The sequence below is a fragment of the Thamnophis elegans genome, chromosome 9 (genome assembly GCF_009769535.1).
Source record: "Thamnophis elegans isolate rThaEle1 chromosome 9, rThaEle1.pri, whole genome shotgun sequence".
Classification (NCBI taxonomy): Eukaryota; Metazoa; Chordata; class Lepidosauria; order Squamata; family Colubridae; genus Thamnophis; species Thamnophis elegans.
The window spans coordinates 46,027,123-46,051,520 of NC_045549.1; the positions used below are offsets into that span (position 1 = coordinate 46,027,123).

General features: G+C 36.4%; 1 protein-coding gene across 1 annotated transcript; it reads right to left on the reverse strand.

Moving 5' to 3' along the window:
* Nucleotides 1–1,909: 1,909 nt before the first annotated feature.
* Nucleotides 1,910–23,842, reverse strand: ASAH1 (N-acylsphingosine amidohydrolase 1). The gene is made up of 14 exons (XM_032224223.1): nucleotides 23,675–23,842; nucleotides 17,559–17,605; nucleotides 16,432–16,522; nucleotides 15,611–15,697; nucleotides 13,515–13,593; nucleotides 12,785–12,859; nucleotides 12,286–12,331; nucleotides 10,928–11,072; nucleotides 9,206–9,260; nucleotides 8,947–9,028; nucleotides 6,159–6,290; nucleotides 5,558–5,681; nucleotides 3,655–3,711; nucleotides 1,910–3,087 (listed from the first exon to the last, which is right to left on the reverse strand). Exons 1-14 carry the CDS (start codon nucleotides 23,738–23,740, stop codon nucleotides 2,998–3,000), a joined length of 1,176 nt encoding a protein of 391 aa, XP_032080114.1. The 5' UTR covers nucleotides 23,741–23,842; the 3' UTR covers nucleotides 1,910–2,997.
* Nucleotides 23,843–24,398: the final 556 nt, after the last annotated feature.

Here is a 24,398-nt window from a genome sequence, read left to right on the forward strand (position 1 = left end):
CTTTGTTTATACCCAAGGTTTCCTCCTGGTTCCACTGGGCCCAGGAGGTCATTTTGCCCAACTTCTTCCCCTCGCCTAACCATCCCTTGGAGAGAGGATGGCACAAGCTGGATGTGCAACGTGCTCTTAAGGTCTACATCAGTCGCACTTCTGACTTTAGGAGGTGGGAAACGCTGTTTGTGTCATTTCAGCCCACAACTCTAGGTCGGAAGGTGTCTGCCTCAACCATCAGCAGCTGGCTCCGCAGCTGCATAGCTAGGGCATATAGTTCACAACATGAGCCAGTGCCTAGAGGCATAACTGCGCACTCTAAGAGAAGTGCAGCTACTATGGCAGCCTGGGCTACACAAGCTTCTCTAGATGAGATCTGCAGGGCGGCCACCTGGGCTTCACCTTCCCCGTTCATTGCCAACTATAAAATAGATAAATTTGTGTCTGCAGATTTTGGTCCCACGGTCTTACAAGCAGTTTGTTTGGCTGCACCTATTTCTGATCAGTCTGACTCCCTCGTTGGGACGATAAGGCTTGGGTATGTCCCATGCATGGATGCTATTTCCACCTCTATTGAGAAAGGGCATTGGTACTTACCTGAGACCCCTGTTCTAATAGAGTGGAGATGGCATTCATCCCCTCCCTATTATTCGACTGATCTGTTTTATGAACTGTTCTGAACTACCCTTGGTATCATAGGGTTATGGATTTCACGGTGGGTTGTGTCTCATGTTGTCTATTGTCGAGTACTGTTTGCTAATATTTGATTGATGATGAATTACTGTTTACTAAAGTTATTATACGATGACACGTTGAGTCTAAGTTCTTCTTCGCTGAAAAGCTGGGTAAGGCTAGTAACAAGGGGCGTGTCTTGACTATCTTTAATCAGACTCAGTCCAGTCAGAAGGCAGACAATGTCAATCTATGCATGGATGCTATCTCCATCCTATTAGAAGAGGCGTATCAGGCAAGTACCAACGCCCTTTCAAGCTCCTTGAATTATATCAGTCACTGACCAGAGCTAAGCACAGCTCTTAAATATAAAGGCTTAAGTGGAGTATCTTACCCACTCAGCTAGTAATGCAACATTATTTGCCTGATAAAATAAATTTAAAAGATTTACTTGATTGATAACAATTTACCACAACTGGAAAGACTTGATTTAACAACTTTAAAGAGATGTAATGAATCTTCAAAAAGATCAAAGAGCAAGTGTTCATTTCACATCCTACACTCATAGTATGTATAGGACATAAGGTAATAGAGTGGGTTGTGTTTAATCAGCAAGTGGAGCAAGTTAAACATGCTATGGAAATACATGTCAGATATTTAGAAAAGTTTTGTTGGGCGAAAGCAAATTCTTACTCATTAAGGCAGTAAATAAAAATTGCAAATGAGATAGTGTCAGGTTAGTTCACATCATTTGGATTATTTGGCATTAAGTCCTCAAACATTAAGCTCTCTTCTGTACCAACATTTACTTACCTCACTCAGGTAATCTCCCATGCCTGAGAGTAAAGCACCAGTGTCTCAAATTACATCAAATTTTCTTTCAGAAGAACAAGAAGTCTCCAAACTTTCCACATTTACTGATGCCTTGAAGGCTACTCTGCCTTACCCGTCCCTTCAACTTCATACAACCCATAATAGAAGTATTTGCTGATACCAAACAAATCAATGAAATATGGGTATGGGTAGCTTTAAAAGGGCCATTTCTTAAATTATCAAAAGATATCAAGCTTAATTTATTAAGCAGTCAAGTAATAAAACTGATCCATGTATTAACTGGATCCTAGGCTTAATTTATGAGAAATGTTCCACAAGTAAACACTGAAAAAAAAATTATTTAGAAGTTGCAACGACACACTTTATCACTGCAATATTACTTCCTTTCAATAAGACAACACAATGTAATTTATTTTTTTAATTGCAAAATTTTCAAGTACATATTAATGTTACATTTTTTATTTCAATTAACAGAACTGAAACATTCAGTTTGTTGTGATCCTGGGGTAGTGGGTATATATTTTAACAAGTAGTATCACTAAAAATATACCAAGTCTGAGTCAGTGCACTGGAACCCACCATGCTGTACTTACTGATATGCCTCAACCTGACACTCTTTCTACTCTACTTATCCAACTGGAAGTCACACTGCAGTGAGAGAGAGCAAGGGCCTCACCAGACTGCCCAAAAACTCCTATTCATCTGCCATCTTAGCCAATTAATGTTTATGGAAACAGCAATATGGCTTCACTCATAATTACTACTTAAAGTTATGCAACTAGTTTAAAATTTGTGGCTGCAGATGAAAAACAATTATAGATGCAGACTACTTGGGAACGTCTGAAGAATGTCAGAGGCAACACCTTGGAAAGCTCCAGGCATGTTTGCTAACTGCAGAGGAGTGCCACGCTGTTTCTCTGAGGCAGGGCTGGATTTTCTCATGGCTCTCTCCTCCTGGAAGTAGGCGGAAGTCTGCAGGTGCACAGGGCGGTAAGAACTCCAGAATATTATTTCAGGCTGGGAATACACATTGATGTACCAAAGTAGGTGGCAGCCGAAGAAGGCAAGCACTGAGTTCTTTCAAAGGATTGAACAATACCAGTTCAAACTGCCATAATTTCCTAAAACTGTATCCCACACACACCTGTCTAAAACACACCTTGCATACCAACTCCTGAATGAAGATACATAGGGCAAACTGCAATAAGATACCTGCCCTAAGAAATTCTCTAGTAACACTGTGCCTAACCAAGGATCAACTGATGTTTAAGGAGGAAGAAGCAGAAGCCCCAAACCCTGTTTAAGGTTCATATAATGAAAAGTATACATTTGGAAAGCAGATTGGGTTAATTTTGCTGGCTGAATTGCAAGCACTTAAATCCAGGTTTCTCTGAAGACACACTGAAGACGAAGAGGTACTTGGCAATGGAAAACATCTGCCATTGTTCACCCAGCAAGGGATCCTCTTCCATGAGTTGTATTCTGCAGGCTGAGTGGCCCTCACCAGGGACTGCAGGGGTCTGGACAATCTCTCAGATAAGTCTCTATTTGGCCTTCAGAAACTTCTAAAAGTGTGGTTGAGACTGTCAACTAAATAAGGGGGAAAGTTTCATATAAAAATGTTAGTTTGCCAATATGATAAAAGCAAATGATTTTCAAAATAATAACCCTTTCCTTTCAATGCTTTTGCTACACATTAGGGCTGTTGTGCTTTATCATATATCTGTTAGTAAGATAAGTAAAACATTAAATGGATATATGCCTGATTTGTCGCAATACAACAAAGCCTTGATTTAACTATGCTTTCAGGCCACAGTTGTTTACAGTCACAATCCAGTTTAATGCCTAGTTTTTACTTTATAAAAAGAAACTGTATCCCTGACCTAGAACCATTTTGAGTTAAAATCTTCAGAAAAACTATGAAGATTTGCTTGCCATTACAAAAGCTTACACTAATTCAAAAAACAGATAATGTGCTAGACCAGGGGTGTCAAACCTGTGGGTGACTTTGGCCAATCACTCTCCCTCAGCCAACTCACCTCAGAGTTGTTGCTGGGGGGTGGGAGAAGGAGGACTATTAGATATGTTCGTCACCTAGGCTTGTTTATAAAAAAATAAAGGTGAGGTATAAATAAAAGTAAAATAAAGAAAAGTTACCTTGTTGAGTATAGGCTTTGTGGAGAGAACATTATATAAACCTGGTAATGCGATTTTCTGTTAGGGAAAGGAGTAAAGATTGAATAATTAAAAATTCTATTTTAATCTTTAGAGCAGCTGTAGTACAGAATACTATTAACCAATATCCAATCTCAGCAACAAGTGTCCCATCCTAAATGTTTTGGAGAGTCAAGAATTTGCTCTGAGATGCTGCTACCCTGCCAGCTATAGAATTAAACAAACAACTCTAGGCTTGTGACTCTTTTAGTTTATTATGTCAGTCAAACTTAAAGTATTTTAGCTGAATTTTAGAATGAAAATTATTTCCATTTTAGAATGAAAATTACTGTATTTTTGGATTATAAGACAGACCTTTTTTCCTCAAAAAAGAGGCTGAAAATCTGGGTGTGTCTTATACATCGAATACAGCATTTTTTGCCTTCTGAAGCCCCGCCCCCTTCACCAAAATGGCTGTGCATACTCTTATGGAGGCTTTCAGAAAGCTGCTGGAGGCTGGGGAGGGCAGATGAGCAAAAAATGGGTCATTTTTTGCCCCCCCCCCGTCCCAGCAGCACTTTATAAGCCTCCATAAGGTTATGCATGCAATTTTTTGCCAAAATGTTTTTTTTGCAAAAAAGGGCCGTTTTTTGCTTTTTTTTGTCCCCCCCAGGAGCACTCTGCAAGCCCCCCCCCCCAAGGCTATTCATGCCTTTTATTTGAAAACAAAAACACGGGTCTATTTTTGCAAAAAACAGGCTATTTTTCTGAGGTTTGCAGAGTGCAAAAATTTTTTTTTTCCTTTTGGAAAGCTCTTTAACTGATGAGAATTACATTGATCAAATCCTGTGCCAGCAGAAACAAAATCTTAAGGTTTGTCAGCGATTTCCTTCTCCAGCACATGGATAAATACACCTGGAAACATCTACCTACCTACCTACTCTCATTCTCCCTACCTACCTACTGTATTTCTCTCTCTATCCCTCTATCTACCTACCTACCTACTCTCTCTCTCCCTACCTATCTACTGTATTTCTCTGTTTCTATTTCTCTATCCTTCTACCTACCTACCGACGCACTCTCTCTCTACCTACCTACCGTATTTCTCTCTCTCTATTTCTCTCTCTCTCTATCCATTTACCTACCTACCTTCCTACCTACCTACCTATTCTCTATTCCTACCTACTCTCTCTACCTACCTACCTACCTACCTACCTACCTACTGTATTTCTCTTTCTTTCTCTCCCTCTCTAGCCCTCTATCTACCTACCTACTTTTTTTTTAATTTGCCTCTTCAAAACCTTGGTGCGTCTTATACTCAGAAAAATACGGTATTTCCATTATCCACATTGTTTGCATTCATAGAGGAGACTAATTATTTGTTAAACAAGACAAGAACTAGCCCTGGCTAACACAAGACTCAGTCGTAATAGATATGGCTAGTTAAATTAGTGGTTTTTAAAAACTTCCTTTCCTTTCTAACCCTTTTGTCCCTTGCATGTTTCAGAAGTTCAGCCATTCCACAAAAGCGTGTCAGAAACTCATAAATCATGCACTGCCATTAAATCATAATTCCAGTCAATAAAGCAACAAACTATAGTTTAAAACTAGTTTACTGCCCTAAAACAAATTAAAAGAAAATATATGTATCTTGGGCTTAAATTGTGGACTATAAACTATGATCTATAAGTAAAATAAAAGCCATCCTTTGATTTAGTGCAAATATGAATTTTCAAATATGGTTATGTTGGGCTACATTTGTTAACTATATGGAATAACTGTTACAAATTTCAGTTGTTCTTTTAACGCTACTTTTAAGTTCCATCTTGACACCCGCTTGCATAGAGAATCAAATTAATCTCCGTAATTCTCTGCATAGTTTATCCTTCATATTACACAGCATTACCTCTTGACCCGTTTTATTCAAGCAATTCATTGCAGGGTGTCTCCGGTCATCTATAATAAGTGGTGGCTTCCAGGGATCATAATTGGTTTCTACAACAAACCAGTTGCCGTTCTTTGCGTCCAAACTTGAAATAAAAGATAAATATTAGCATTTTTTACCAAAGTTATGACCCAATATTTCTAAAACATTAGCAGCTAAATTCAAGCTATTTCTTAAAAGTGCATTCCAAACAGATCTCTCATAAAGTTAGAAACACCTCTTCGTAAAAAGAAAACTGTTAAAGCTATTAAAGCATAGCTTTGAGATTGAAAACAAATGACTGGCGGCTAAAACACATGAAGAACGGTTGCTGGAATTGGGAAGTTGTGAATGCTCCAACACTGGAAGGTTTTAAGAAGACATTGGATAACCATGTGTCTGAAGTGGTGAAGGGTTCCTTGCCTAGGCCGGGGGTTGGACTAGGTTCCTTCCAACTCTGTTATTCTACTCTATTCTAAATGCAAAAACTAAATACCTGTATTATATTATAAGTATCAACATGGCTGTTTTAACACAAGCTATTATAGGCAACAGTGATATTTTCCTTAGTGACCATACGTACTTTTTAATGTTTAAAGCAGCAGTTCGAGAACGTGTAATAATGCAACCCTCGTCCAATTTTTTTCCTCCTAGTATGAAGTAAGCTGGAGCCAGCAGCTTTGTGTTGGCCAATTTATCCTTTGCATCTTCATAACTATATGCAACAAGAGAAACAATGCAATGATTACAGGGAGCAGGTGTGAGATGCACATTATAAACAAAAGGTAGTCTTTCAAAATGCTTTGTATACAGCAAGAATAGGAAATATGTTTGTGGAGGCTGTGTGTGCTATCCTATTATTTTCAGCAGTCATGAGACTATGAAAGGGGGTATTTAATGAGCCTTCTCTTGATTTTCTCAGCAAAAATTAATGGGAAAGTTATCTCAGTGATTACCAAGTCATTAGTATTTGTAAGTTTCAGTGGCATGATTTGGGGCGGTGGGGAGAGAAGAGATGCCTATACCCAAGGATCTAATAACCTCTGACTAGTTTGGGAATATACCATAAAGAGCAGTATATAAGAATAAAAAATTTGATAGATGGAGACATATTGGTCTACTGCGAAAGACAAAGAAAGGGAAAGACAAGTTGCATTGCATTGTTCCTAAGAAAACAGGTAAGAAGCAAAGAGATACTGAAAATTTTTCAAGTAGCTTTACCAAACTTGGTATCTCCCAGAAATATTAGCCATTCACTGTGTCAGTTCTAAAAATGGCAGTTTTATGTATCTGAAGGATATAGTTACAGTATGGCTAATTTAAGAAGGATTAGAACCATGGCAACTGATCCTAAGAAACCACAAGGGATACAAATAGTAGATTCTCTTTATAACACTTCCTCTAGTCCATCTACTACTAGAGCTCTTGTGACTTAATGTGCCTCTAATGTGGCTCTTTGGCTGCCAATTAAATAATGTGATAGATGATTTCTCCTATTAGTATAGTATAGTCTTCATTGTCATTGTACAAAATAAATACAATGAAATTGGTTTGGCCTCACCGGTGCAAAATTATAGTAGAAACGAAAAAAGAAAGAAAAAGAAAAAACTAGCGATAAATTTCCGCATGTGCATGGAGTGATTATGCTTCTATTCTTCCTTTCCTGTATGATAAACAATTATATTGCTATTCAGTGGCAGCAATGAAGATCAATCAGAATAAAAAGGAAAAATAGAATTTGATCACAAGATCAACTTGTGATTGTGTATAAGTCAGAAAATATGACTCAAGCCAACCATGATGTGTCGGCTGTATTCACTATTGTCTTAAAAATAAATCAATGCATAAGATAGCTACATTCACATGTTAACAAAATAATGCTTAGGATCACCCAATTATAGTCCTTCATTGAAAAAGAGGTGTTGGATGTCCAAACAGGCTTTAGAAAAGGCTGAAGAACACAAGATATCATTGATGATTCAAGTGAAAACCGAGAGAAAAAGCCAAAGAATATGAAAAAGAAGATGCTATGTGCTTCACTGATTATAAATGGACCTTTTACTGTGTTATTCACATTACATTGTGGAATGTGCTCATAAAAATGGGAATCCCAGTACATCTGATTGTTCTCACAAGAAACTTATACTATATACAGGTCAGGAAACCACAGTTCAGGCAGAGCACAATGAAACAGACTGGCTCCAAGTTGGCAAAGGAGTTTAACTTTCCCCTTATTTATCCAACCTATATATAGTGGCACCTTGGTACTCAACTGCTTTGAAACTTATTGAATTTGGTACGCAACACATTTTGCCCAAAATTTTTTGTCCTGATGCTCATTGTTGTTTGGTACTCAACTCAAAAGCCAGAACTTGTTAATGTCAGCTGCCTTGTGACCTACTTCATTATTTCTTATGGGAAAAATCATTTATCATTTTCGGTACTCATTGCGCCTCCTGGAACCAATTAACTACGAGTACCGAGGTATCACTGTACTGAATTATCTATTAAGGGAAGCTGGATTGGAAGAAGAAGAATGTGGCTTTAAAATTGGAGGAGCAAACTTTAATAACCTGTGCTATGTTGATTACACAACCTTGATAGTCAAACATACAAAAGATCTGTAAGCTCTAGCAATAAAAGTCAAGGAGCACAATAAAAAAATGAGACTAAAATTATATGTAAAGGTAGAATGTTATATGACAACAGGTAGAACAACCAGGCTTAGAATTGAAAATAAAATTATCAAAGTGACTGAACTATCAAATTATCCTACTTAGGACACATTATGAGAAGACATAGGTCTTTGGGGACAATGCTAATGCTTGAAAAGATGGGAAGAAAGAGAAATCTAGGAAGACTAGCAGCAAGCTTGATGGATTTCGTTACAGTGCTGATGAATGCAACCTGAAATATTAAGTTAGGGATAGACTGTCATGGAGAACATCTATTTATATGGTTGCTAGGAGTTGAAAAATTTGTTAATAATCAATCATTATCTACATAAATAAAATGATTCACAATATATTTTGTCTGCCTGTCCTAATTTTTTGATAAAAGCTGATTGTAAAAATTCACATGATTAACAAGAACTTTACAGAAATATAAAAAAACCTGCATTAGTTTGCAACACCAATATAAAGTCACGCCTGCTGCTTAACTGCTTAAGCAACTTTTGAATAATTTTTATAAAAGATTTTCACATAAATAAAAAAATAAGTATGAAATTATACAGAATGAAATTTAAAAAGAAAGATAAAAGAAGTGGAAAAGAGTGTAGGCAGGAAAGTAAAAGAAAAGTTTTTGTCTACTTTACAGCAGTTACAAAACAATGAATTTATCTTGAACTGCTTAAGCATCTGACATGTTACCTTGTGCTGTTTTCTAACACAACTCTGGTGAGAAAACTCATCCACCAACCATCCCTCTTGCCAATAAGCCACTCAAAGACTCCTGTAAAAGATTCAGAGCATTAATTCTATTCATCTTTTGAATCTTAATGCTATTTGTCTTCAATTCTGACATCAGACATAATTGATAATCTGAGGGATTTAGGATTCAGTTTTTAATAAAATTACTCTCTCTTGATATTTTCTCATTAGACAAGAACAGTTCATTAGGGATACTCACCAATGTAACCTCCATCAAGACTGAATCTCTCATTCATGGTTAATGTAAATATCCCCTAAAACAGAAGCCAATTAATGCAACTATTACTTGAATAAAGTAATTTCATTTATAATATTATCATATCTCATAAAGATTCTTCCATAAAGGAGTTCAATATGACTAGCAGACTTCCTTTTACAATGGGCTCCACTATTTACATACACTATGATTCTTTTAATAAATCACTTTAAATCAGGAGTGTCCAACTTCAATAATGTTAAGACTCAGCCAATTCTGGGAATTAAAGTCCACAGATCTTTAAATTGTCAAGATTGAGCACCCTTGCTTTAAATGATTGTGTGATCCTTTGATTTGGAATAAAATGTTGAATCTCCCCTTGTGACCATAAGCAATGAGTTCTGACTTGCAATGATGTGCAAACCCAATCAATTATAAATTATGCAATAAGGCACAATTAAACAAACCATAGGTCACCATGCTTATGTACATAGTTTTTCACACAATGGATTAAATTATAGTGTAGATGCTTGTTTACAATGACATCAGCCTCCATGAATTGTAAATCAGTTTGGCTTAGCAAATTGCATAAACTCAGACAATGAGGGTTGCTTAAATAAGCAAATTATGCCTTATTATATAGTTATGTGCAACAGCATCACTGGATTCACATGATTCACATGTGTTAATTTAATCATATCTTGTTTAACACTGGATCACTAGTAAGCTAAAATTGGCTCATCTGCACAAAACTCAAAGTCATTGTTTACAAGTTCACAGTTCAAAGAACTGCCAATCCCAAACCATCAATAAACGAGAAGCAATAAACTGTGTGAACCCAGTTAGAAATTCTGATGACAGAGGACAGTCAGATGCTTGAGGCTCATAGTGCCTTCACAGGGGCTGCAAAATGATGGTTTCATTAACTGTCAACTATACTGAGATTTGTTACACCAGCTGAACAAGACAAGATTACCAGAGCAGAGAAGAGAGAGAAATTGAAATTTTCATGTTTCTTTCAAAATTGCTCATATAATCCCTCAGAACAGAGAAGGGTGTTTCTGATTCAATAAGAAAAATGAATTTGGAGGAAGCTTGACATTTAGAGGAATATTCAACAATTGAACCATTTTTCCATCTCACTGCCCAAACTGTAGAACATCAACCTGAAGCAAACAAATTTGTAGAAAATTAAGTTAAGTGGCCTTATTTTGTTTTCTCCTCAGACTTTGTGCATGAAGCACTTCCAGTGGCAGCCAGGATTGTAGAAACTTGCAGGAATACAAATTTCATTTCCTAGTCAACCTATCTGTCAAATAAATACACCTCATGAATGTAACAAAAATACAATCCAATGAAGTTTTAGGTCAAAATTAATCTCTTCATCTCTCCAGTCATGTAATATTTGGTCTGATTTGCTCTGTTACATTTGCAGAACTTGAGCACGAAAGGTAAAATGATTGATTTTTATATATGTTGCAATAAATCAACGGGAAAAATAAGAGCAGACTCTTTTTTCAAATAGTGAAAGTTTGCACACTTTATGCTTTGCAAGTTCTGTGGCAGACTTCGACTGTTAGTCACAAAAAAGAAAAACTGGACACCTGCCCACCTGAGTTTAAATATTTTCAGGTTGAGAGTAATAAATTATGAACTTTCTGTACTATTAAAATCAGAATGCCATTTACACTATATAGATAGATAGATAGATAGATGGACACTTACTTGTTTAACTCCAGTTACCATTCCTACATAGCCAGCAAAATTTGCAGATTTAAATACTGTTTTATTGTTTTTCTGAAAATCCAATGATACCATTAATGGCTTCAGCTTCTGTGTTGTATACCAGGAACTATTTTGTACATCCCACCTACATGGGAGAAAGAAAATTAAATATAAGAAATAAATATATATACAAAACTAAATGGACTCCTTTTGGGCAGCTTCATTCAATAGAAAAAAAACTAAAAAGAACTACATAACCTCTGAGCTTCACCTTTTGGTGAAAGCTATGAAAATTGGAGTTTTCTTCTCTCTGGTCAAAGGCTAAATCTCAAGATCTAGATCAGTCAATATTTGCGGCTTCATTCCGTGTTTCTTTATGAGAACAAGGGATATAATATCATCCCTTGTCAATCTTCACAACAGGCTGATCTATAAATCTTAATTTAGAAATATCACAGAAGGATATTTCTTCTAAACAGTGCATTCAAAGTTATTTGTAGAGGATCCAATTTTCTCCTATTCGAAGTTTAACTGAGAGATTGTGATTGGTCTACATAACCAATGATCTTCTTGCCTGAATTAGGATTTGAACCTACATCTCCTTAGTCTTAATATGTCACTCTAACCATCATCTTTGAGCTAACCATCTCTCATATTTTGAATGGGTTTATATCAATATAATATATTCAACAACTTGTCCAGTTTGTCAAAAATTATTATGTAGAACAGCCTGTGTATGTCACTTTCTTTTCTCTATTAGTCAGGTGTAACATCTGTCTTAATAGTTAATGGAAAAGTTTACATACATTGTCAACTTCCTCATCCCATTCAGTCTTGTTTTTCATTAGCACCCACTGAATTTTATACCAAGCATTAAATCTTAAAATTCTTCTATGCTATGTAGAACATAAAGCTTTGGCTAACCCTGTTAAGAAAAACCAGGACTCCCTAGTACCTTGTCTATTATTAGGATCAAAACAAAACAGGATGACAATGCATTACAGATTAAAACACAAAACTTACATACTCAGGCAGGAAATACTGTAAAAACTGTGGTGGCCTTCTAGTTTTATACCCAGAATTAAATAGATAGATTGATTCTAGCATCCTTGAAATTGCAAATACTTGCACTGATATTTTTGCTATTAGATATCAAATTTAGATAATATGTAGGGCCTAATATACAAACTAACCCTCAATTTCAGTTCATATGTAAATGGGAGATTTAATATGCATTGTCAAGTAATTTCAATCAGACACGGTCTTAAAGAAAAATGGAAAACATCACTATGCTGAAGACACAAATAATACCAACATTCAGAAAGAAGTATAATAATAATCTTGCAATTATTACATACCCAAGAAACAGTCCAAAATCAAGATTTCTAGCATGGTATAACTTTCCTGATTGAAAAGGAAAACAAAGAAAACAAATTTTAAGAGAAGAGATGTTTAATCGTTATGTATTTACTCAATTTTGATGGGCAACCATCTCAACAAATAGGCAGCATACATTAAAATAAGTTAAAAACAAATTCTCCTCATAAGTACAGAAAGTAAAATACATAGCTGCTGAGGGAGATATCACTATTGATGATTGTTAACACAACCAGGAGACCCTTCACACCCTTTGGGCCCTAGGCACAGTACCAGGCCTTATTGCCTTAGTACAGGTAATCCTCAAATTACAACCATCCATTTCGTAAATGTTTGAAGTTACAATGGCACTGAAAAAGGTATGGTGGCTTTTACACTAACTGGTTGTGATTTTGTCAATGCCGATGGTGTTTCAAGTGGTGCTCCGTATGTTTTGGGATTGCATTCTCAAATGAATCACAATAGCTATGCATTGCCTACCTGTTTTGTCTTCAGCTATTATGGATGTGCACACCGTGAAGATCTCATAGAAGATGTTGAACACAACAACATCACCTACATAATGGGAGAGAAGAAGCAGAGATTACTGAATTGTCAATAAAATATTTAGATGATCTGTACAAAGCAAAGCAAGAAATATAATCTGGCAACACTAATCCCAGGTGCTAATCCTTTCTCTTAGTCTGAGACTCATTAGAAGCTACATCAGATCTATCTCACACAATATTTAGCTGCCTATGAAAAGAATTTATAAGCTTTCTTATCTGACCTTATTTGCATTTGCATAAATTTTCTAGCATGCCTTTCTGAATTATAAAATAACCAATTTTGCAATTTCTGAAAAACAAGGAAAAGGTTATAGGGCAAAGGAGATCAGATATACCAATACATGAAGTTAAAACTTGCTTTAAACATTATGCTTCTTGCATGAAAATTAGAGAAAATACAATGCACACTTGAGATTCCACCCAGTGTTTGTTGACTGATATTTAATGGAAGTTATTAATGGATTTAGCATTTCTTCATTTGAATTAATTATCTGGTTTTATGCCTATTCTCTAGTACATGCAGATTGTACATCTGGGCACTGAAGTTCCATGCCCTTACTGGAACCCTCAGCACAGAACCTTAGCTACTGGAGTAGCTAAAATGAGGCAACAAAGGAACCTATATATTTGAAAGTCAAATATTACAGGAATATGGAAATTACCTAAAGGAGCATCAATAGCAGAAGCAATGCCTTTTATTTCTTCATTGAAAGGATAGGGAAGGGTAGAGCATAACCAACCCTAAAAGGAAACCATAAATTAGTTAGTTAGATTTGGCAAATTATAACGATGTATGCTAAAAAAAAATCAACTTTATTTTTTAAGCTCTAATTATTTCACTCAGGGTAATATGCAGTAATCAACCTTTGGCTCCTGAATAGCTTTTGCTGCAGCCGCTATTTTAGTGATAAAATTACACATGTATTTTCTCACAGGTTCAGGCAAGAAATATAAACATTCTACTCTAAGCTAAAATACACGTAACACAAACCAATGAGTCCCTCCTCAATCCACTCACCAAACATTACAAAAAATACTATCCCTTGCCATGTCTGTAATCTTTTTCCACGCTAATGTACTTTTGCCTGCCTAGTGCAGCCCTTGGATCATTCAGAAAGTTAAGCACAACTGCCACTCATTATTTCAGCATAAGGAAGTCTAAGGAACCACTCATATAATTTCAGTTCATTTCATTGGTAGAAGTACTGCAATTATTCTCTCCCCCCCCCCTCTCCCTCCCTCCCCTTCTCTCTCTTCTTTGAAAGAAAAAGACTAACGCTGTTGTACTTCAGAATAGATGAAATTGCTGAAAAAGTATAAACTCCAATACAACCCTTCTTTTATTGTTATTTCATTGACTGCAATGTCTGAATCACTGCAAAATGTTCACATAAGGATGATAAAGAACAGGAAAAATTAAAATCCAATTGAAGACAATGAAGACAGTCATTTGGCTATGGACTTTCGAGAACAAGTCAACCAAAGAAACATGAGAATACTTTATTTCTAAGGAAACCAAAACTGCTGAAAGTTCTAAATTCTACATGGTTCTGTCTTTTTCTCTGAATCCAGCAAGTCAGTTGAAGGCCATCTCAAACCAATAAAGTATTATTTTAAACTATTATTTTATAAAGTAACATATTGCACTGCTTTAGTAAGAGCCTTCTGTTTGAAAAGAAAATGTCACAGTAGGAAAATGGAAGAGAATGATTTATGATGGCTAAATATGTGGAGCAAAATGACTTTAAGCATGCAGTTTAAAACTGATATTGGGCATGTCAAGTTTATGTTTCCCTTTTCTGTTCCCCTTCATTATCTTGGCACAATGGTTAGAATGCAGTACTGCAAGCCAAATCTGCTCACATTGCCAGGGGTTCGATTCCTTCGATCCTGACTGGCTCAAGGTTGACTCAGCCTTCCATCTTTCCAAGATCAGTAAAATGAGGACCCATATGGTTGGGGGCCATATGCTGATTTTCTGTAAACCACTTAGAGAGTGTTGTAAAGCACAGTGAAGCGGTATATAAGTCTAAGTGCTATTGCTATTTTAATCACCCATTATTATATTAACTCCCATAACAAAGTCACAACCCCTGGTATGCCCAAGTATGGGAGGAAGGTCACACTTCCACTCTCTGTCATTAGGCTCGTCACAAGAGACCATCCAGACAGAAACCCAATATTTTTTACTGTTGCCTTTTTGTTACATTTGCTATATTTAGTCTCCCTTTATTTATTTATCAGCATAAATATAGTATGTTATATTTATGCTGATAAATGAAATTGTCCATAAATAAGTTTCGGTTTTGTGCCACAGTTAGAAAAAGATCCACTTTGTTGTATAGAACATGCCCAGACTACTCTGTATGGCTACTCTAGGTTGGATCAATGAACAATGAAATCTGGTACCACTATTGTTAGTTGGTATAATGCGCCAATAGATAATCAAATTGGATTATTCCTTTATGTTCCAAACAAGAGTTAGCAAATTTGGGGTACTAATGAGACTTGTACTTTAATACAGTATGGAAAATCTACTGTGCTGATTAAAAATCATTAGATTGCTTGGAAAAGTAGTCTTATTTTGGGAGGAAGAGGCACTATACTTACTGGTTGAGATTATATTCTTAAACAGCAGGTCACGTATATAATTATTAATAAGTCTCCATCTGCTGGTATCATTCGTTCGTAAGTAGTAGGTAGAATGTTACACTTGGTTTAATTTCTTCCCCAAATTGAACGTAGAAAATATACTCACTATTTTTGACTCCAGAGATGCTACAAATTTCTCATTAGGGATGAATGTCAATACAATATCTTTAATAGTCTTCATTACAATCTTTAACTAGAAGAATGTAAGAAAAGACGAGAGATTAACCTATGTTAATGGAATGGAATGCAAGATCCAATTAAATGGAAATATATCAAATATTATAAATAAGTGCAATAAATAATGTACAACAATTTTCAAAACTGCTGATTTATTCTTACATAGGCACTTTGAACCTTCATTTTGTGTAACTAAAAAAGCTTTGAAGTGGGAATCTATTCACACCTTCTCTGCCTCATTTCAACCTGGAAAGTGACAATGAGGGTGCAAGGGTTGATGTAGGAAGGCACCTATATTGCTGCTACCTGGTCATACTTATTCATGCCTATTTTGTCACATTTAGAAACTTATTCCACTTGCAGACTCTTATTCTGTAGAACCAACTACTCAGGAAATTCGTTTGGATTTCAATTACATATATTACAATGTTACTCTGGATAACTGAGGAAGACAGACTCCCTTATAATTGTTTCCACAGGATGACCTGCAGATATAGTGAATATCCAGAAACACTAGTTTACAGGCTCTTGACTGGACCAAAATGGAGAAGGATATTGTAGAGGACTTATCCTAACTGCCAATTTATCAAATGGCTTGACTTCAATGTGCAAAAACATTGTACAGCTTTTCACCTAATTTTGGGGGGCATTTTTAATAGTATGGATATTAGCGATGATAATTCAAATTAATTAAATCATAACTCTCTCAGAAAGACAAAGATACTTTATTCTTTCTGCTGTGTTCCTTACCTCATTTTTTTTGTCACGTACCACCTGGACCCATCTCTCACTTGGTGGCAGGTCAAGATTTATGACATATTCAGGAACTGTTCCTTTATACCTGAAAAACAATGAATTTCCATAACTTTCTGAATGAAACTGTTACATATAAACTGCTAATTTCCAATCTATTATTTCTTATACTATTGTCATTATTTTACCTGTCTAGTTTTAATTCACCAATATTTAAGACAGGTGCTTCATATATGAAACAGAGTTATTTCCCTAATATTTATTGAAACAGGCAAATATTGTTTTCTGTCTTGAGAAACTTATTATTATTTCTAAAGAGAATTAACAAGAACTACTCTTTAACCCAGTGGTGAACTTCATTTTTTTTACTACTGGTTTTGTGGGCATGGCTTGGTGGGCATAGCTTGGTGGGCATGCTGTGGCTTGGTGGGCATGGCAGGGGAAGGATACTGCAAAATCTCCATCTCCACCCCACTCTGGGGCCAGCCAGAGGTGTCATTTGCTGGTTCTCTGAACTACTCAAAATTTCAGCTTCTGGTTCTCCAGAACCTGTCAGAACCTGCTCGATTTCACCCCCGTTCTAACCCCACCATCACATGTATTCCAGATATATAGTTGTTAAGTTGTGCTGTTAAGTGGGTCATCATGTGATCATGTCCGATTTTTTTTACCTTTTTAGAGCATCTAAGTGAATCACCATAGTCATTAAGTGAATCCATTGTCTACAATGGACATTTTTTTGCCTGAAACTGAAAATAAACACTAATTTCTGGCCAAAAACATTGTAAGTTGTGGACACATTACCATAGGACTCTGCAAACAATCACAAACACGTGCCAGTTCCCAAGAATCCAAAACATGACCACATGATCTGCAGATGGGGAGGGGCTGTTGGAACATCAAACAGTTGCTAAGCAACTGGTCCTAAGTCAAGGACTACCTTTATCAGGTATGTTTATTAGACAATACAAGATGATCCTAATTTTCTTTGTAGTATAATTTGTAGTATATTTTCTTTGTAGTATAATTTTGATAGAGTACAAACAATTCAAAATTCCTATCTAATTAAACCAGGTTCTCTTTACATCTGCAAATTTCAGAAGAGATGTTAGTAAATTACATACGTTGGTCCATCTGGAGGATATTCATGTATTTTGCAATCTTCAGCAAACTAGAAATAAAATAAAAGCCTTTTTAAGTAGCTGCTTTTTTATATAGGTGAAATACAAAACATTTACAGAGTCCTAGCACCTTCTCTTGTTGTAATAGGAAAAAAGGAAGTGAAGGTTCAATCCTACACACAGTGCAAGAATTAAGTCATGTAGCCATCAGCGTATTTTACTTTGTGTTGCAAAACTGTTCCTGGTTGGTGCATAAGCCTTTAATTACAGAAAAGCATGCTGTATAGGAAGTTATAAAGTTGGAAAGCTCTTTACTGTAGAATATGGTGCACTAATTCAGACTCACCATTGAAACAACTACTAATGTAGACACTGGAGACATCTGAAGTTCTGAAAGTTTTCCTTTCTGACTTTTAGTAGTTGAAGAGAGGATTACAAACAAGCTATTTTGGTTATAAATTAAGAACAGCTCTCAGTTTATCTGAGTTGGAGACTAACAATTAGTTTTAAACTGAGACAAACAATTATAGCTTCCCAATTACCACAATCATTTGCTAGCTAGTAAAATAAATGTAGAAGTACAAATGTTCTGGAGCCAACAGGCTCTTCTTGTTTAACCAATAGGTTTTGGTATTCTTTTCTAAAACTAGGATCATTAACTTGTCCTAGAATTCTCTGAAAAATTAACAAGTGTTCCCTAACATTAGGAATAACTAAAATTAATATAAATTACAAAATGTAAAATCAAAAGATGACCTTTCTTTTTGGAATATGTTAGAATTGTTTTATGTCAACATTATGGTTTGTTAGAATAACTACTGCAACAATGCTACTCACTTTAAAGATTATCCTTATAAATTAGCTTGTGCCCACTAAATCAGTGTTTATGTTTTTGAATATTTGTGTTAAAAATATACATTCATAAAATTTTCAATAATGTGAAATCTGGAATTTCTATGATCCAACCCTCAGTAAAAAGTGAGAATATCAGATTTGTCAGAGTATTTCCAAAAGTCCCTCTCTGAGGAAGATGAGCAATTAAAAAAATATGAAGTATAAATTAAATATGCCTTTAATCTTTCCATTTATGAAGAAGCAGACTTATCTAACAAAGAGTTGAGTTGATGGATTAGGTCCATACATTCATGCAATTTTGGCGAACCTTTTTGGCACCGAGTGCCATATGCACGTGGGAGCACCAGAAACCGGAAGAGAAGCTTCTGGTTCCCAGCATGCACATGCATTTCTGGTACGCGCATGTGTGCCAGTTTCCTGGCCTTCCGGTTTCTGGCAGGCATGCGTGCGCAAAGACCAGCCGGTGCACATGTGCATGCTGGAAACTGGATGCTCAGCTTCCCAGTGTACACATGTGCTCCTGGGAGCTGCTCTCCTGCTTTCTGGGCTCCCACATATGCAAAGACCAGCTGGCCGGTGTGCATGTGCGCGCTGAAACCTGGAAGAGCAACGGGGGATGGCTGGCATGCCTGGAAAGATGCTTCTATGTGCCACTTCCATCATGCATGCTATAGGTTTGCCATCACAGTATTAATGTATATGTGAGAACACAAAGTTGCATTGATGAGAGTACAAGTTCAGTTTATAGGTGAGAAAATGAGTTCACGTTAATATCATAGTAGATTGTAGTGAAGCTTTTTTTGAGTGGACTTCAGTTATTGAAAAAGATATTTAGATCTTGTAATTATTTAGAAATTTCTATAAACGTATCTTGTCTAGATCTCTAGATTATCCACTAATCTAGTCCTTTCCAGGCTTCAAGTTATTACAGATTTCCTTCATTTCTTTGATATAAAATCTCTAGCAATAAGGTAGTTAAGGCATCATGTTAATTAGGATACTATGTTAAATAGAATAAGGCTAATTTATACATGGTTTACTGAGATAAATTATTACCAGTTAAACAGAAACAGGTTCTACTTTGAGGGACTACAGCACTGCATAAAAACTTGGAAGAATAAATCTTTGCCCCAGTGACAGACTCAGATTGGATCCTGCAACATTATCCTGGAACGCATATATTTATCCTTTTATTCTGGGATTCTATTTTGTATAATTTCTTTCCTCCCAGAAGCTCGTAGAATTTTTTCTTGGCTTGCCAAGTGTTACTACAATCTGATGTCAAATAGAGGGGCTGGCAGGAGAAGATAACAACTTTCCATGAATGAAGCTGGGGAAAGACCCATATTAAATAAATTCCTCTTTGACTGCATTTAGTCAGAATATTTGTCCTCCTCAAATGTACATTAATTCATTCAATGTTTTCATTAACTTCATTAACAAAAATATAGAAATGTGGCACTGGAAATCAGAATGAATCCAGTATAAAATGCAATATTATGTAGATCACATTCACAAAAATATTCTGTTGCTGATAACATGTGTACCTCTAAATCCATGGAGAAGCCAAAAACATAGGTCTTTAGAAATATCACTCAACTAGATTATGCAACTAAAATAGACACAATGGTGACAACAGTTCAGGCTTGGATTTTTTTCAGACAACCCAGTAAACATTTAAAAATAAAATCAAATGAAAGAATCTTCATTTGATATGAAAGAATCTTGTTTTATCTTCTGTGGGAAAAGAAAATTAGCCTTGGGCATCTTGCCTCTATAGGCTTAACAAACCTGAAAAGGCAATGAAGTACAACTTTCTATGCAACTCAATATTAAATAGTAGTGTAGTAATCTTCCCATTCCATAGCCCACTTCAATGATATTCATTAGCAGAAATGCAAAAATTTAGTTTCCGGTGCTGCACCTAAGAATATATTAGGGTGGGAATTTTACAACATTGAGAAACTCTGCATGAACAAGGCATCTCATATGGCAAGGGTAACATACATGTTCATTAATAAGACTACAAAGCAACTGTTGCTTCAAAATTGCAGGAGTAACAACATAAAAAGGGGAATAAAACCAGAACTGGAGATAGTGGTACAGTACATTCTTCCTTAAAATGTTGTGCATCTGTAAAGTAGCATTTATTTTGGGGCAAGAAATGTCCCAGTTGTTTTCTTCCTCTCTCATTTCCAGCAGGTATGCCTTACAAGGGATCCAGTCAGAAAATCATGATGTACAGTTCTTGTCATTTGTGGGGTTCATATGTCTTCCACCATCAGGGAATGTGATGATGGCCAAGATAAAGCTATGTTTGCAGGCATACCAGCTTCAGCTTTTGCAAACATGATTTTGCAGCAAATAATAGGAAAGAAAGGCGACCTTGGAAGAAAGAAGAGGCACTTTACATGAGACTATAATCGGCTGCCAGAAACCAGATTACATTTATGGAATGGAGTTTGGCATCTACTTTCTAAAAGACAAGCAATTTGTAGCAGGGACATCTCTAATTGTATATCATTTTACATATGGCTCATGTATCTTTTATACATCATTCCTTTCAGGTAAGCAAAACTCTATACTGTATTTATTCAAGAAATTAAATATTAATGAATATAAAGTAATATATAAGTAATATGCTAAGTATGTTGGAAGGTATTTGTATTTATAAGAGAAAGGCATCTCAAATCAGAACATGCAAGAAAATGAATTATTTATCAAGGTAGTTTCATATTTCTAAAATATACAGAGAGAAAAATGCAGCAAGATCAAAGATGCATCCAGAAAAGTACAGTGGAGCCTCCGGTCATGACTGTAATCTGTTCCAGGACTTCAGTTGGTACCTGATTTGGTCGTAACTAGAAGCAAGACTGTGTGTGCGCGCACAAAAAAAAAAGGCAGGGAAGGGGAAATCGCTGCAGCTGTGATTGATTACCACCGGAGGATGTGTTTGTAAACAGAGTGAAACATTTAGCGGACCTTTTGGTCGGCACCCGATTTGGTCGTGGTCAGAACGTTTTGTGACCCGAGGTTCCACTGTACAAACTCATTAAATCTGAAGTTACACAGATTTTTCCTGTTCCTAATTATATACTCTGGTTTTGTGAAATATTAAGGCTGCATATCTTTGGTATGTGTAGGGAAGACTATATGTTTGCTTCCTGAATTGAGATATGATCCTTTGATCCTCTGTTCTTAAGTACAAGCAAACAAGCCACAAAACTCTTCATTAAAACTTCACTGCACTACTGTCCCAATTCCCCTGATCTGCCAGAAAATAAAATAAGAAAAATTGCAGTTGCATATCCCTAAAATGGGCACATGGAGTACTATCATATATCCCCACATGGGGCATTAATATGTTGGTATTTCAAGCCAAAATGTTATTGCCAGAACCATTCTGACAACATTACCAGAAAGACAGAAACAGGAATTTTATGAATCATAAAATCACTGCAAGTTTAATTGTTACTCCTCTGAGCATGTTTGAACTTTCACACACTGTAATTAAAATAATTTGTAAGCATGTAAAAAATAAAATAGAAGAAAAAAATGTTCAGATAATGAATATCTTTGTATGGGCTACAAGTAAAGTAGCTCATGAAAATTTTAGAAACAAAATTGGGCTAAAAATAATGCTTAAATGCAATTAGGAATCTGAACAAGCAAGCACTGGACATCTGAATAATTTAAGATGTGATAGCAAAGTCAGAGGAAAAAAGCTACAAAAAGCTAAAAGAAGATGAGTAGCTCAGCTGAATTTTGTCAGCATGGATTGGAAAAAGCCATAAACATTTTTAAAAGATGAAAGCTAATCTAACTTGGTTGATGGCATATAATCCCAGTAAATACTGTATTTATGAACAAGATACATGCAGGCGTTCTCTCTTGCAACCATACAATCAGGCAGAGAAGTAATGTTTCAGTTTCTCTGCAGGACTGAGTAAAAAGAAAGTTTAAAGTGAAATCTACTGTTAGAATATGAGGATAGTCACTGAACTAAATGGGCAAATAGTTCAGGTTGGTGGGTAGAACGTTACTACTAAATGCTGTTTAATTTGGTGTTTGAGAAGACTGTCTTGCATGAGAGTGTTTTACATTTATATAAATTCATGCTTTAATATTTCTGAGAAGCAACCTGCAAACTGTCTACCTAAGCTTGTGGTTACTATAAATTTGTTTCTCCTTCAGCCCAATCCTTTTTTTGCCAGTCAACTGAAAATTAGGAAGAAATCAATCTGACTAACAAGGTCCATCTTTTGAATAAAACTTTAAAGACTTCTTAGTACAGCCTTTCTCAACATCTATTGACATTCTTCAGATTTGTTGACCTACAACTCCTTCACCAGGAAAAACAAGAAATGGCCATCTTCACTGGAAGCAAAGGTTACCACACCTTATTTAAGGACCATCAAGCCGCTATATTCTGTCTCTAATGTATGGAATAAGTTTGTTTTCTCCAACTCTTTTATAAAATGGGATCTTATTTTTCCACATGAACCCTTTACTTGAACTATTATAACCTTCTTTCCTATCTAGAAAAAGCATCAGCTGAGCTTTCAGTTCCTCACAATTTATGACTAGGGAAGCTCAATGTTATTTTTCTGATTACAACATTGTAATAGTTTCTCCAGTGTCTTTTTTCAGAACTCCCCCCACCCCACAATTTTTCAATCTATTGCAAAGCTGTGGGATCTCCTGGTGTCAATGTACTCACACTAAATACTTTTTAAAAAAAACTAGGCTAGAGTTGGCTCTGATAAGTTGGCTGTGTCATAGCAGATCCCCCCTGAAAGTAATGACCGCAATCAACTACACACCTCCTCCCCCAATTTCACGGGGTCTTTGTTACGTTTGCATAAATCTGGAACAAATCTACCATCTCTGAACTTTTTAAAAATGTATTGATGTTTTCTTTCTTAGAACTTTAGTTCTTCTAATGTTTGCTTCAACTCCTAAAATGACATAATTTCTCTTGCGCGATGTACAGCAACCAGCAAAAAACAACAGAAAAGCCCTTACAGCGCAGAACTTTCGCCTACTTTCAACCCGGGACCCGGACCGCCGAGCAGAGACAGTACCACCCCCTTTCCCCTTGCCCCAATCGAATTCACACGGCGGGGCTTTCGAGAGTTTCCCCTTCGTTCTCCGTTTCCCACTCCAGCCCCGCAACAGACTAAGCTCCCTTCTCACTATTTAGGAAGAACCGCCCAGGGCTTGAGAAGCCGAGAGGGAAGAGGAGAGCTCTCCTCCGAACTCACCGGGTCCAAGGCTCGCACGGCCAGCACAGTCGCGGCCAGCACAGCTACGAACACCCAACTACGCATCGTCCTTCCAGCTGATCAAGCCCAATTGCTCCCGCCGCCAGTTCAGGAGGTTAAAAAAGGCTGCTCCGACACGTGATTTCCACCCGGGCGCTCCTTCATATGACTCGCTGCTCGGAATTAACCAAACAGTTCAGGAGGGAAGCGACTTTGACTCGGAACGTACCATTCAGCCGAGAAGTGGGGATGGAATCATTTCCTTCTTCCTGCTAGGTGATTTAGTGCGAAAGTGGTATCCACGTGAGGATTCCCGGCTGTATTTTAAAACCAGCGTTCCATCCAAAGAATCCATGAATACTTTACAACGATTATGGAAGACCATTTTTCCATTGCAAAAAAAAAAAAAAGCTTAAATTTTCATTTTAAGCCATCCAAGGGATTCAAATATTCCAAATTCACCAGGAATACAAATTACTAGAGGATGTGCTTTCAAGCAAGAGTCTTGCTTGGGGATGAACCCTGTAGAAATCAGACGGATATATAAAATAATAAAAATCATGATGCAAGCATAAAAGTGATAGTTGATTTGGGATGAGAAAAGAGATGTTGGAAAGAGTATTTTAGAGAAGAGAGGAAGATTAAGAGTGATTGCCCAAGGGGGGATTAGTTTGTTAAGCAGAGTGTAGATGCATTAGGGTGGGAGGGGGCTGAGCACCTAAAT

What these genes read in the sequence shown, in the direction of transcription:
- ASAH1 (XM_032224223.1), bottom strand. Translation starts at nt 23,740, where the DNA reads ATGCGTAGTTGGGTGTTCGTAGCTGTGCTGGCCGCGACTGTGCTGGCC. An exon ending in TATCCTCCAGATGGACCAAC is followed by an intron (nt 16,523 to 17,558) that starts GTATGTAATTTA and finishes ATTGTTTTTCAG; the next exon opens with GTATAAAGGAACAGTTCCTG. An exon ending in TCTTGATGGAGGTTACATTG is followed by an intron (nt 9,029 to 9,205) that starts GTGAGTATCCCT and finishes AATCTTTTACAG; the next exon opens with GAGTCTTTGAGTGGCTTATT.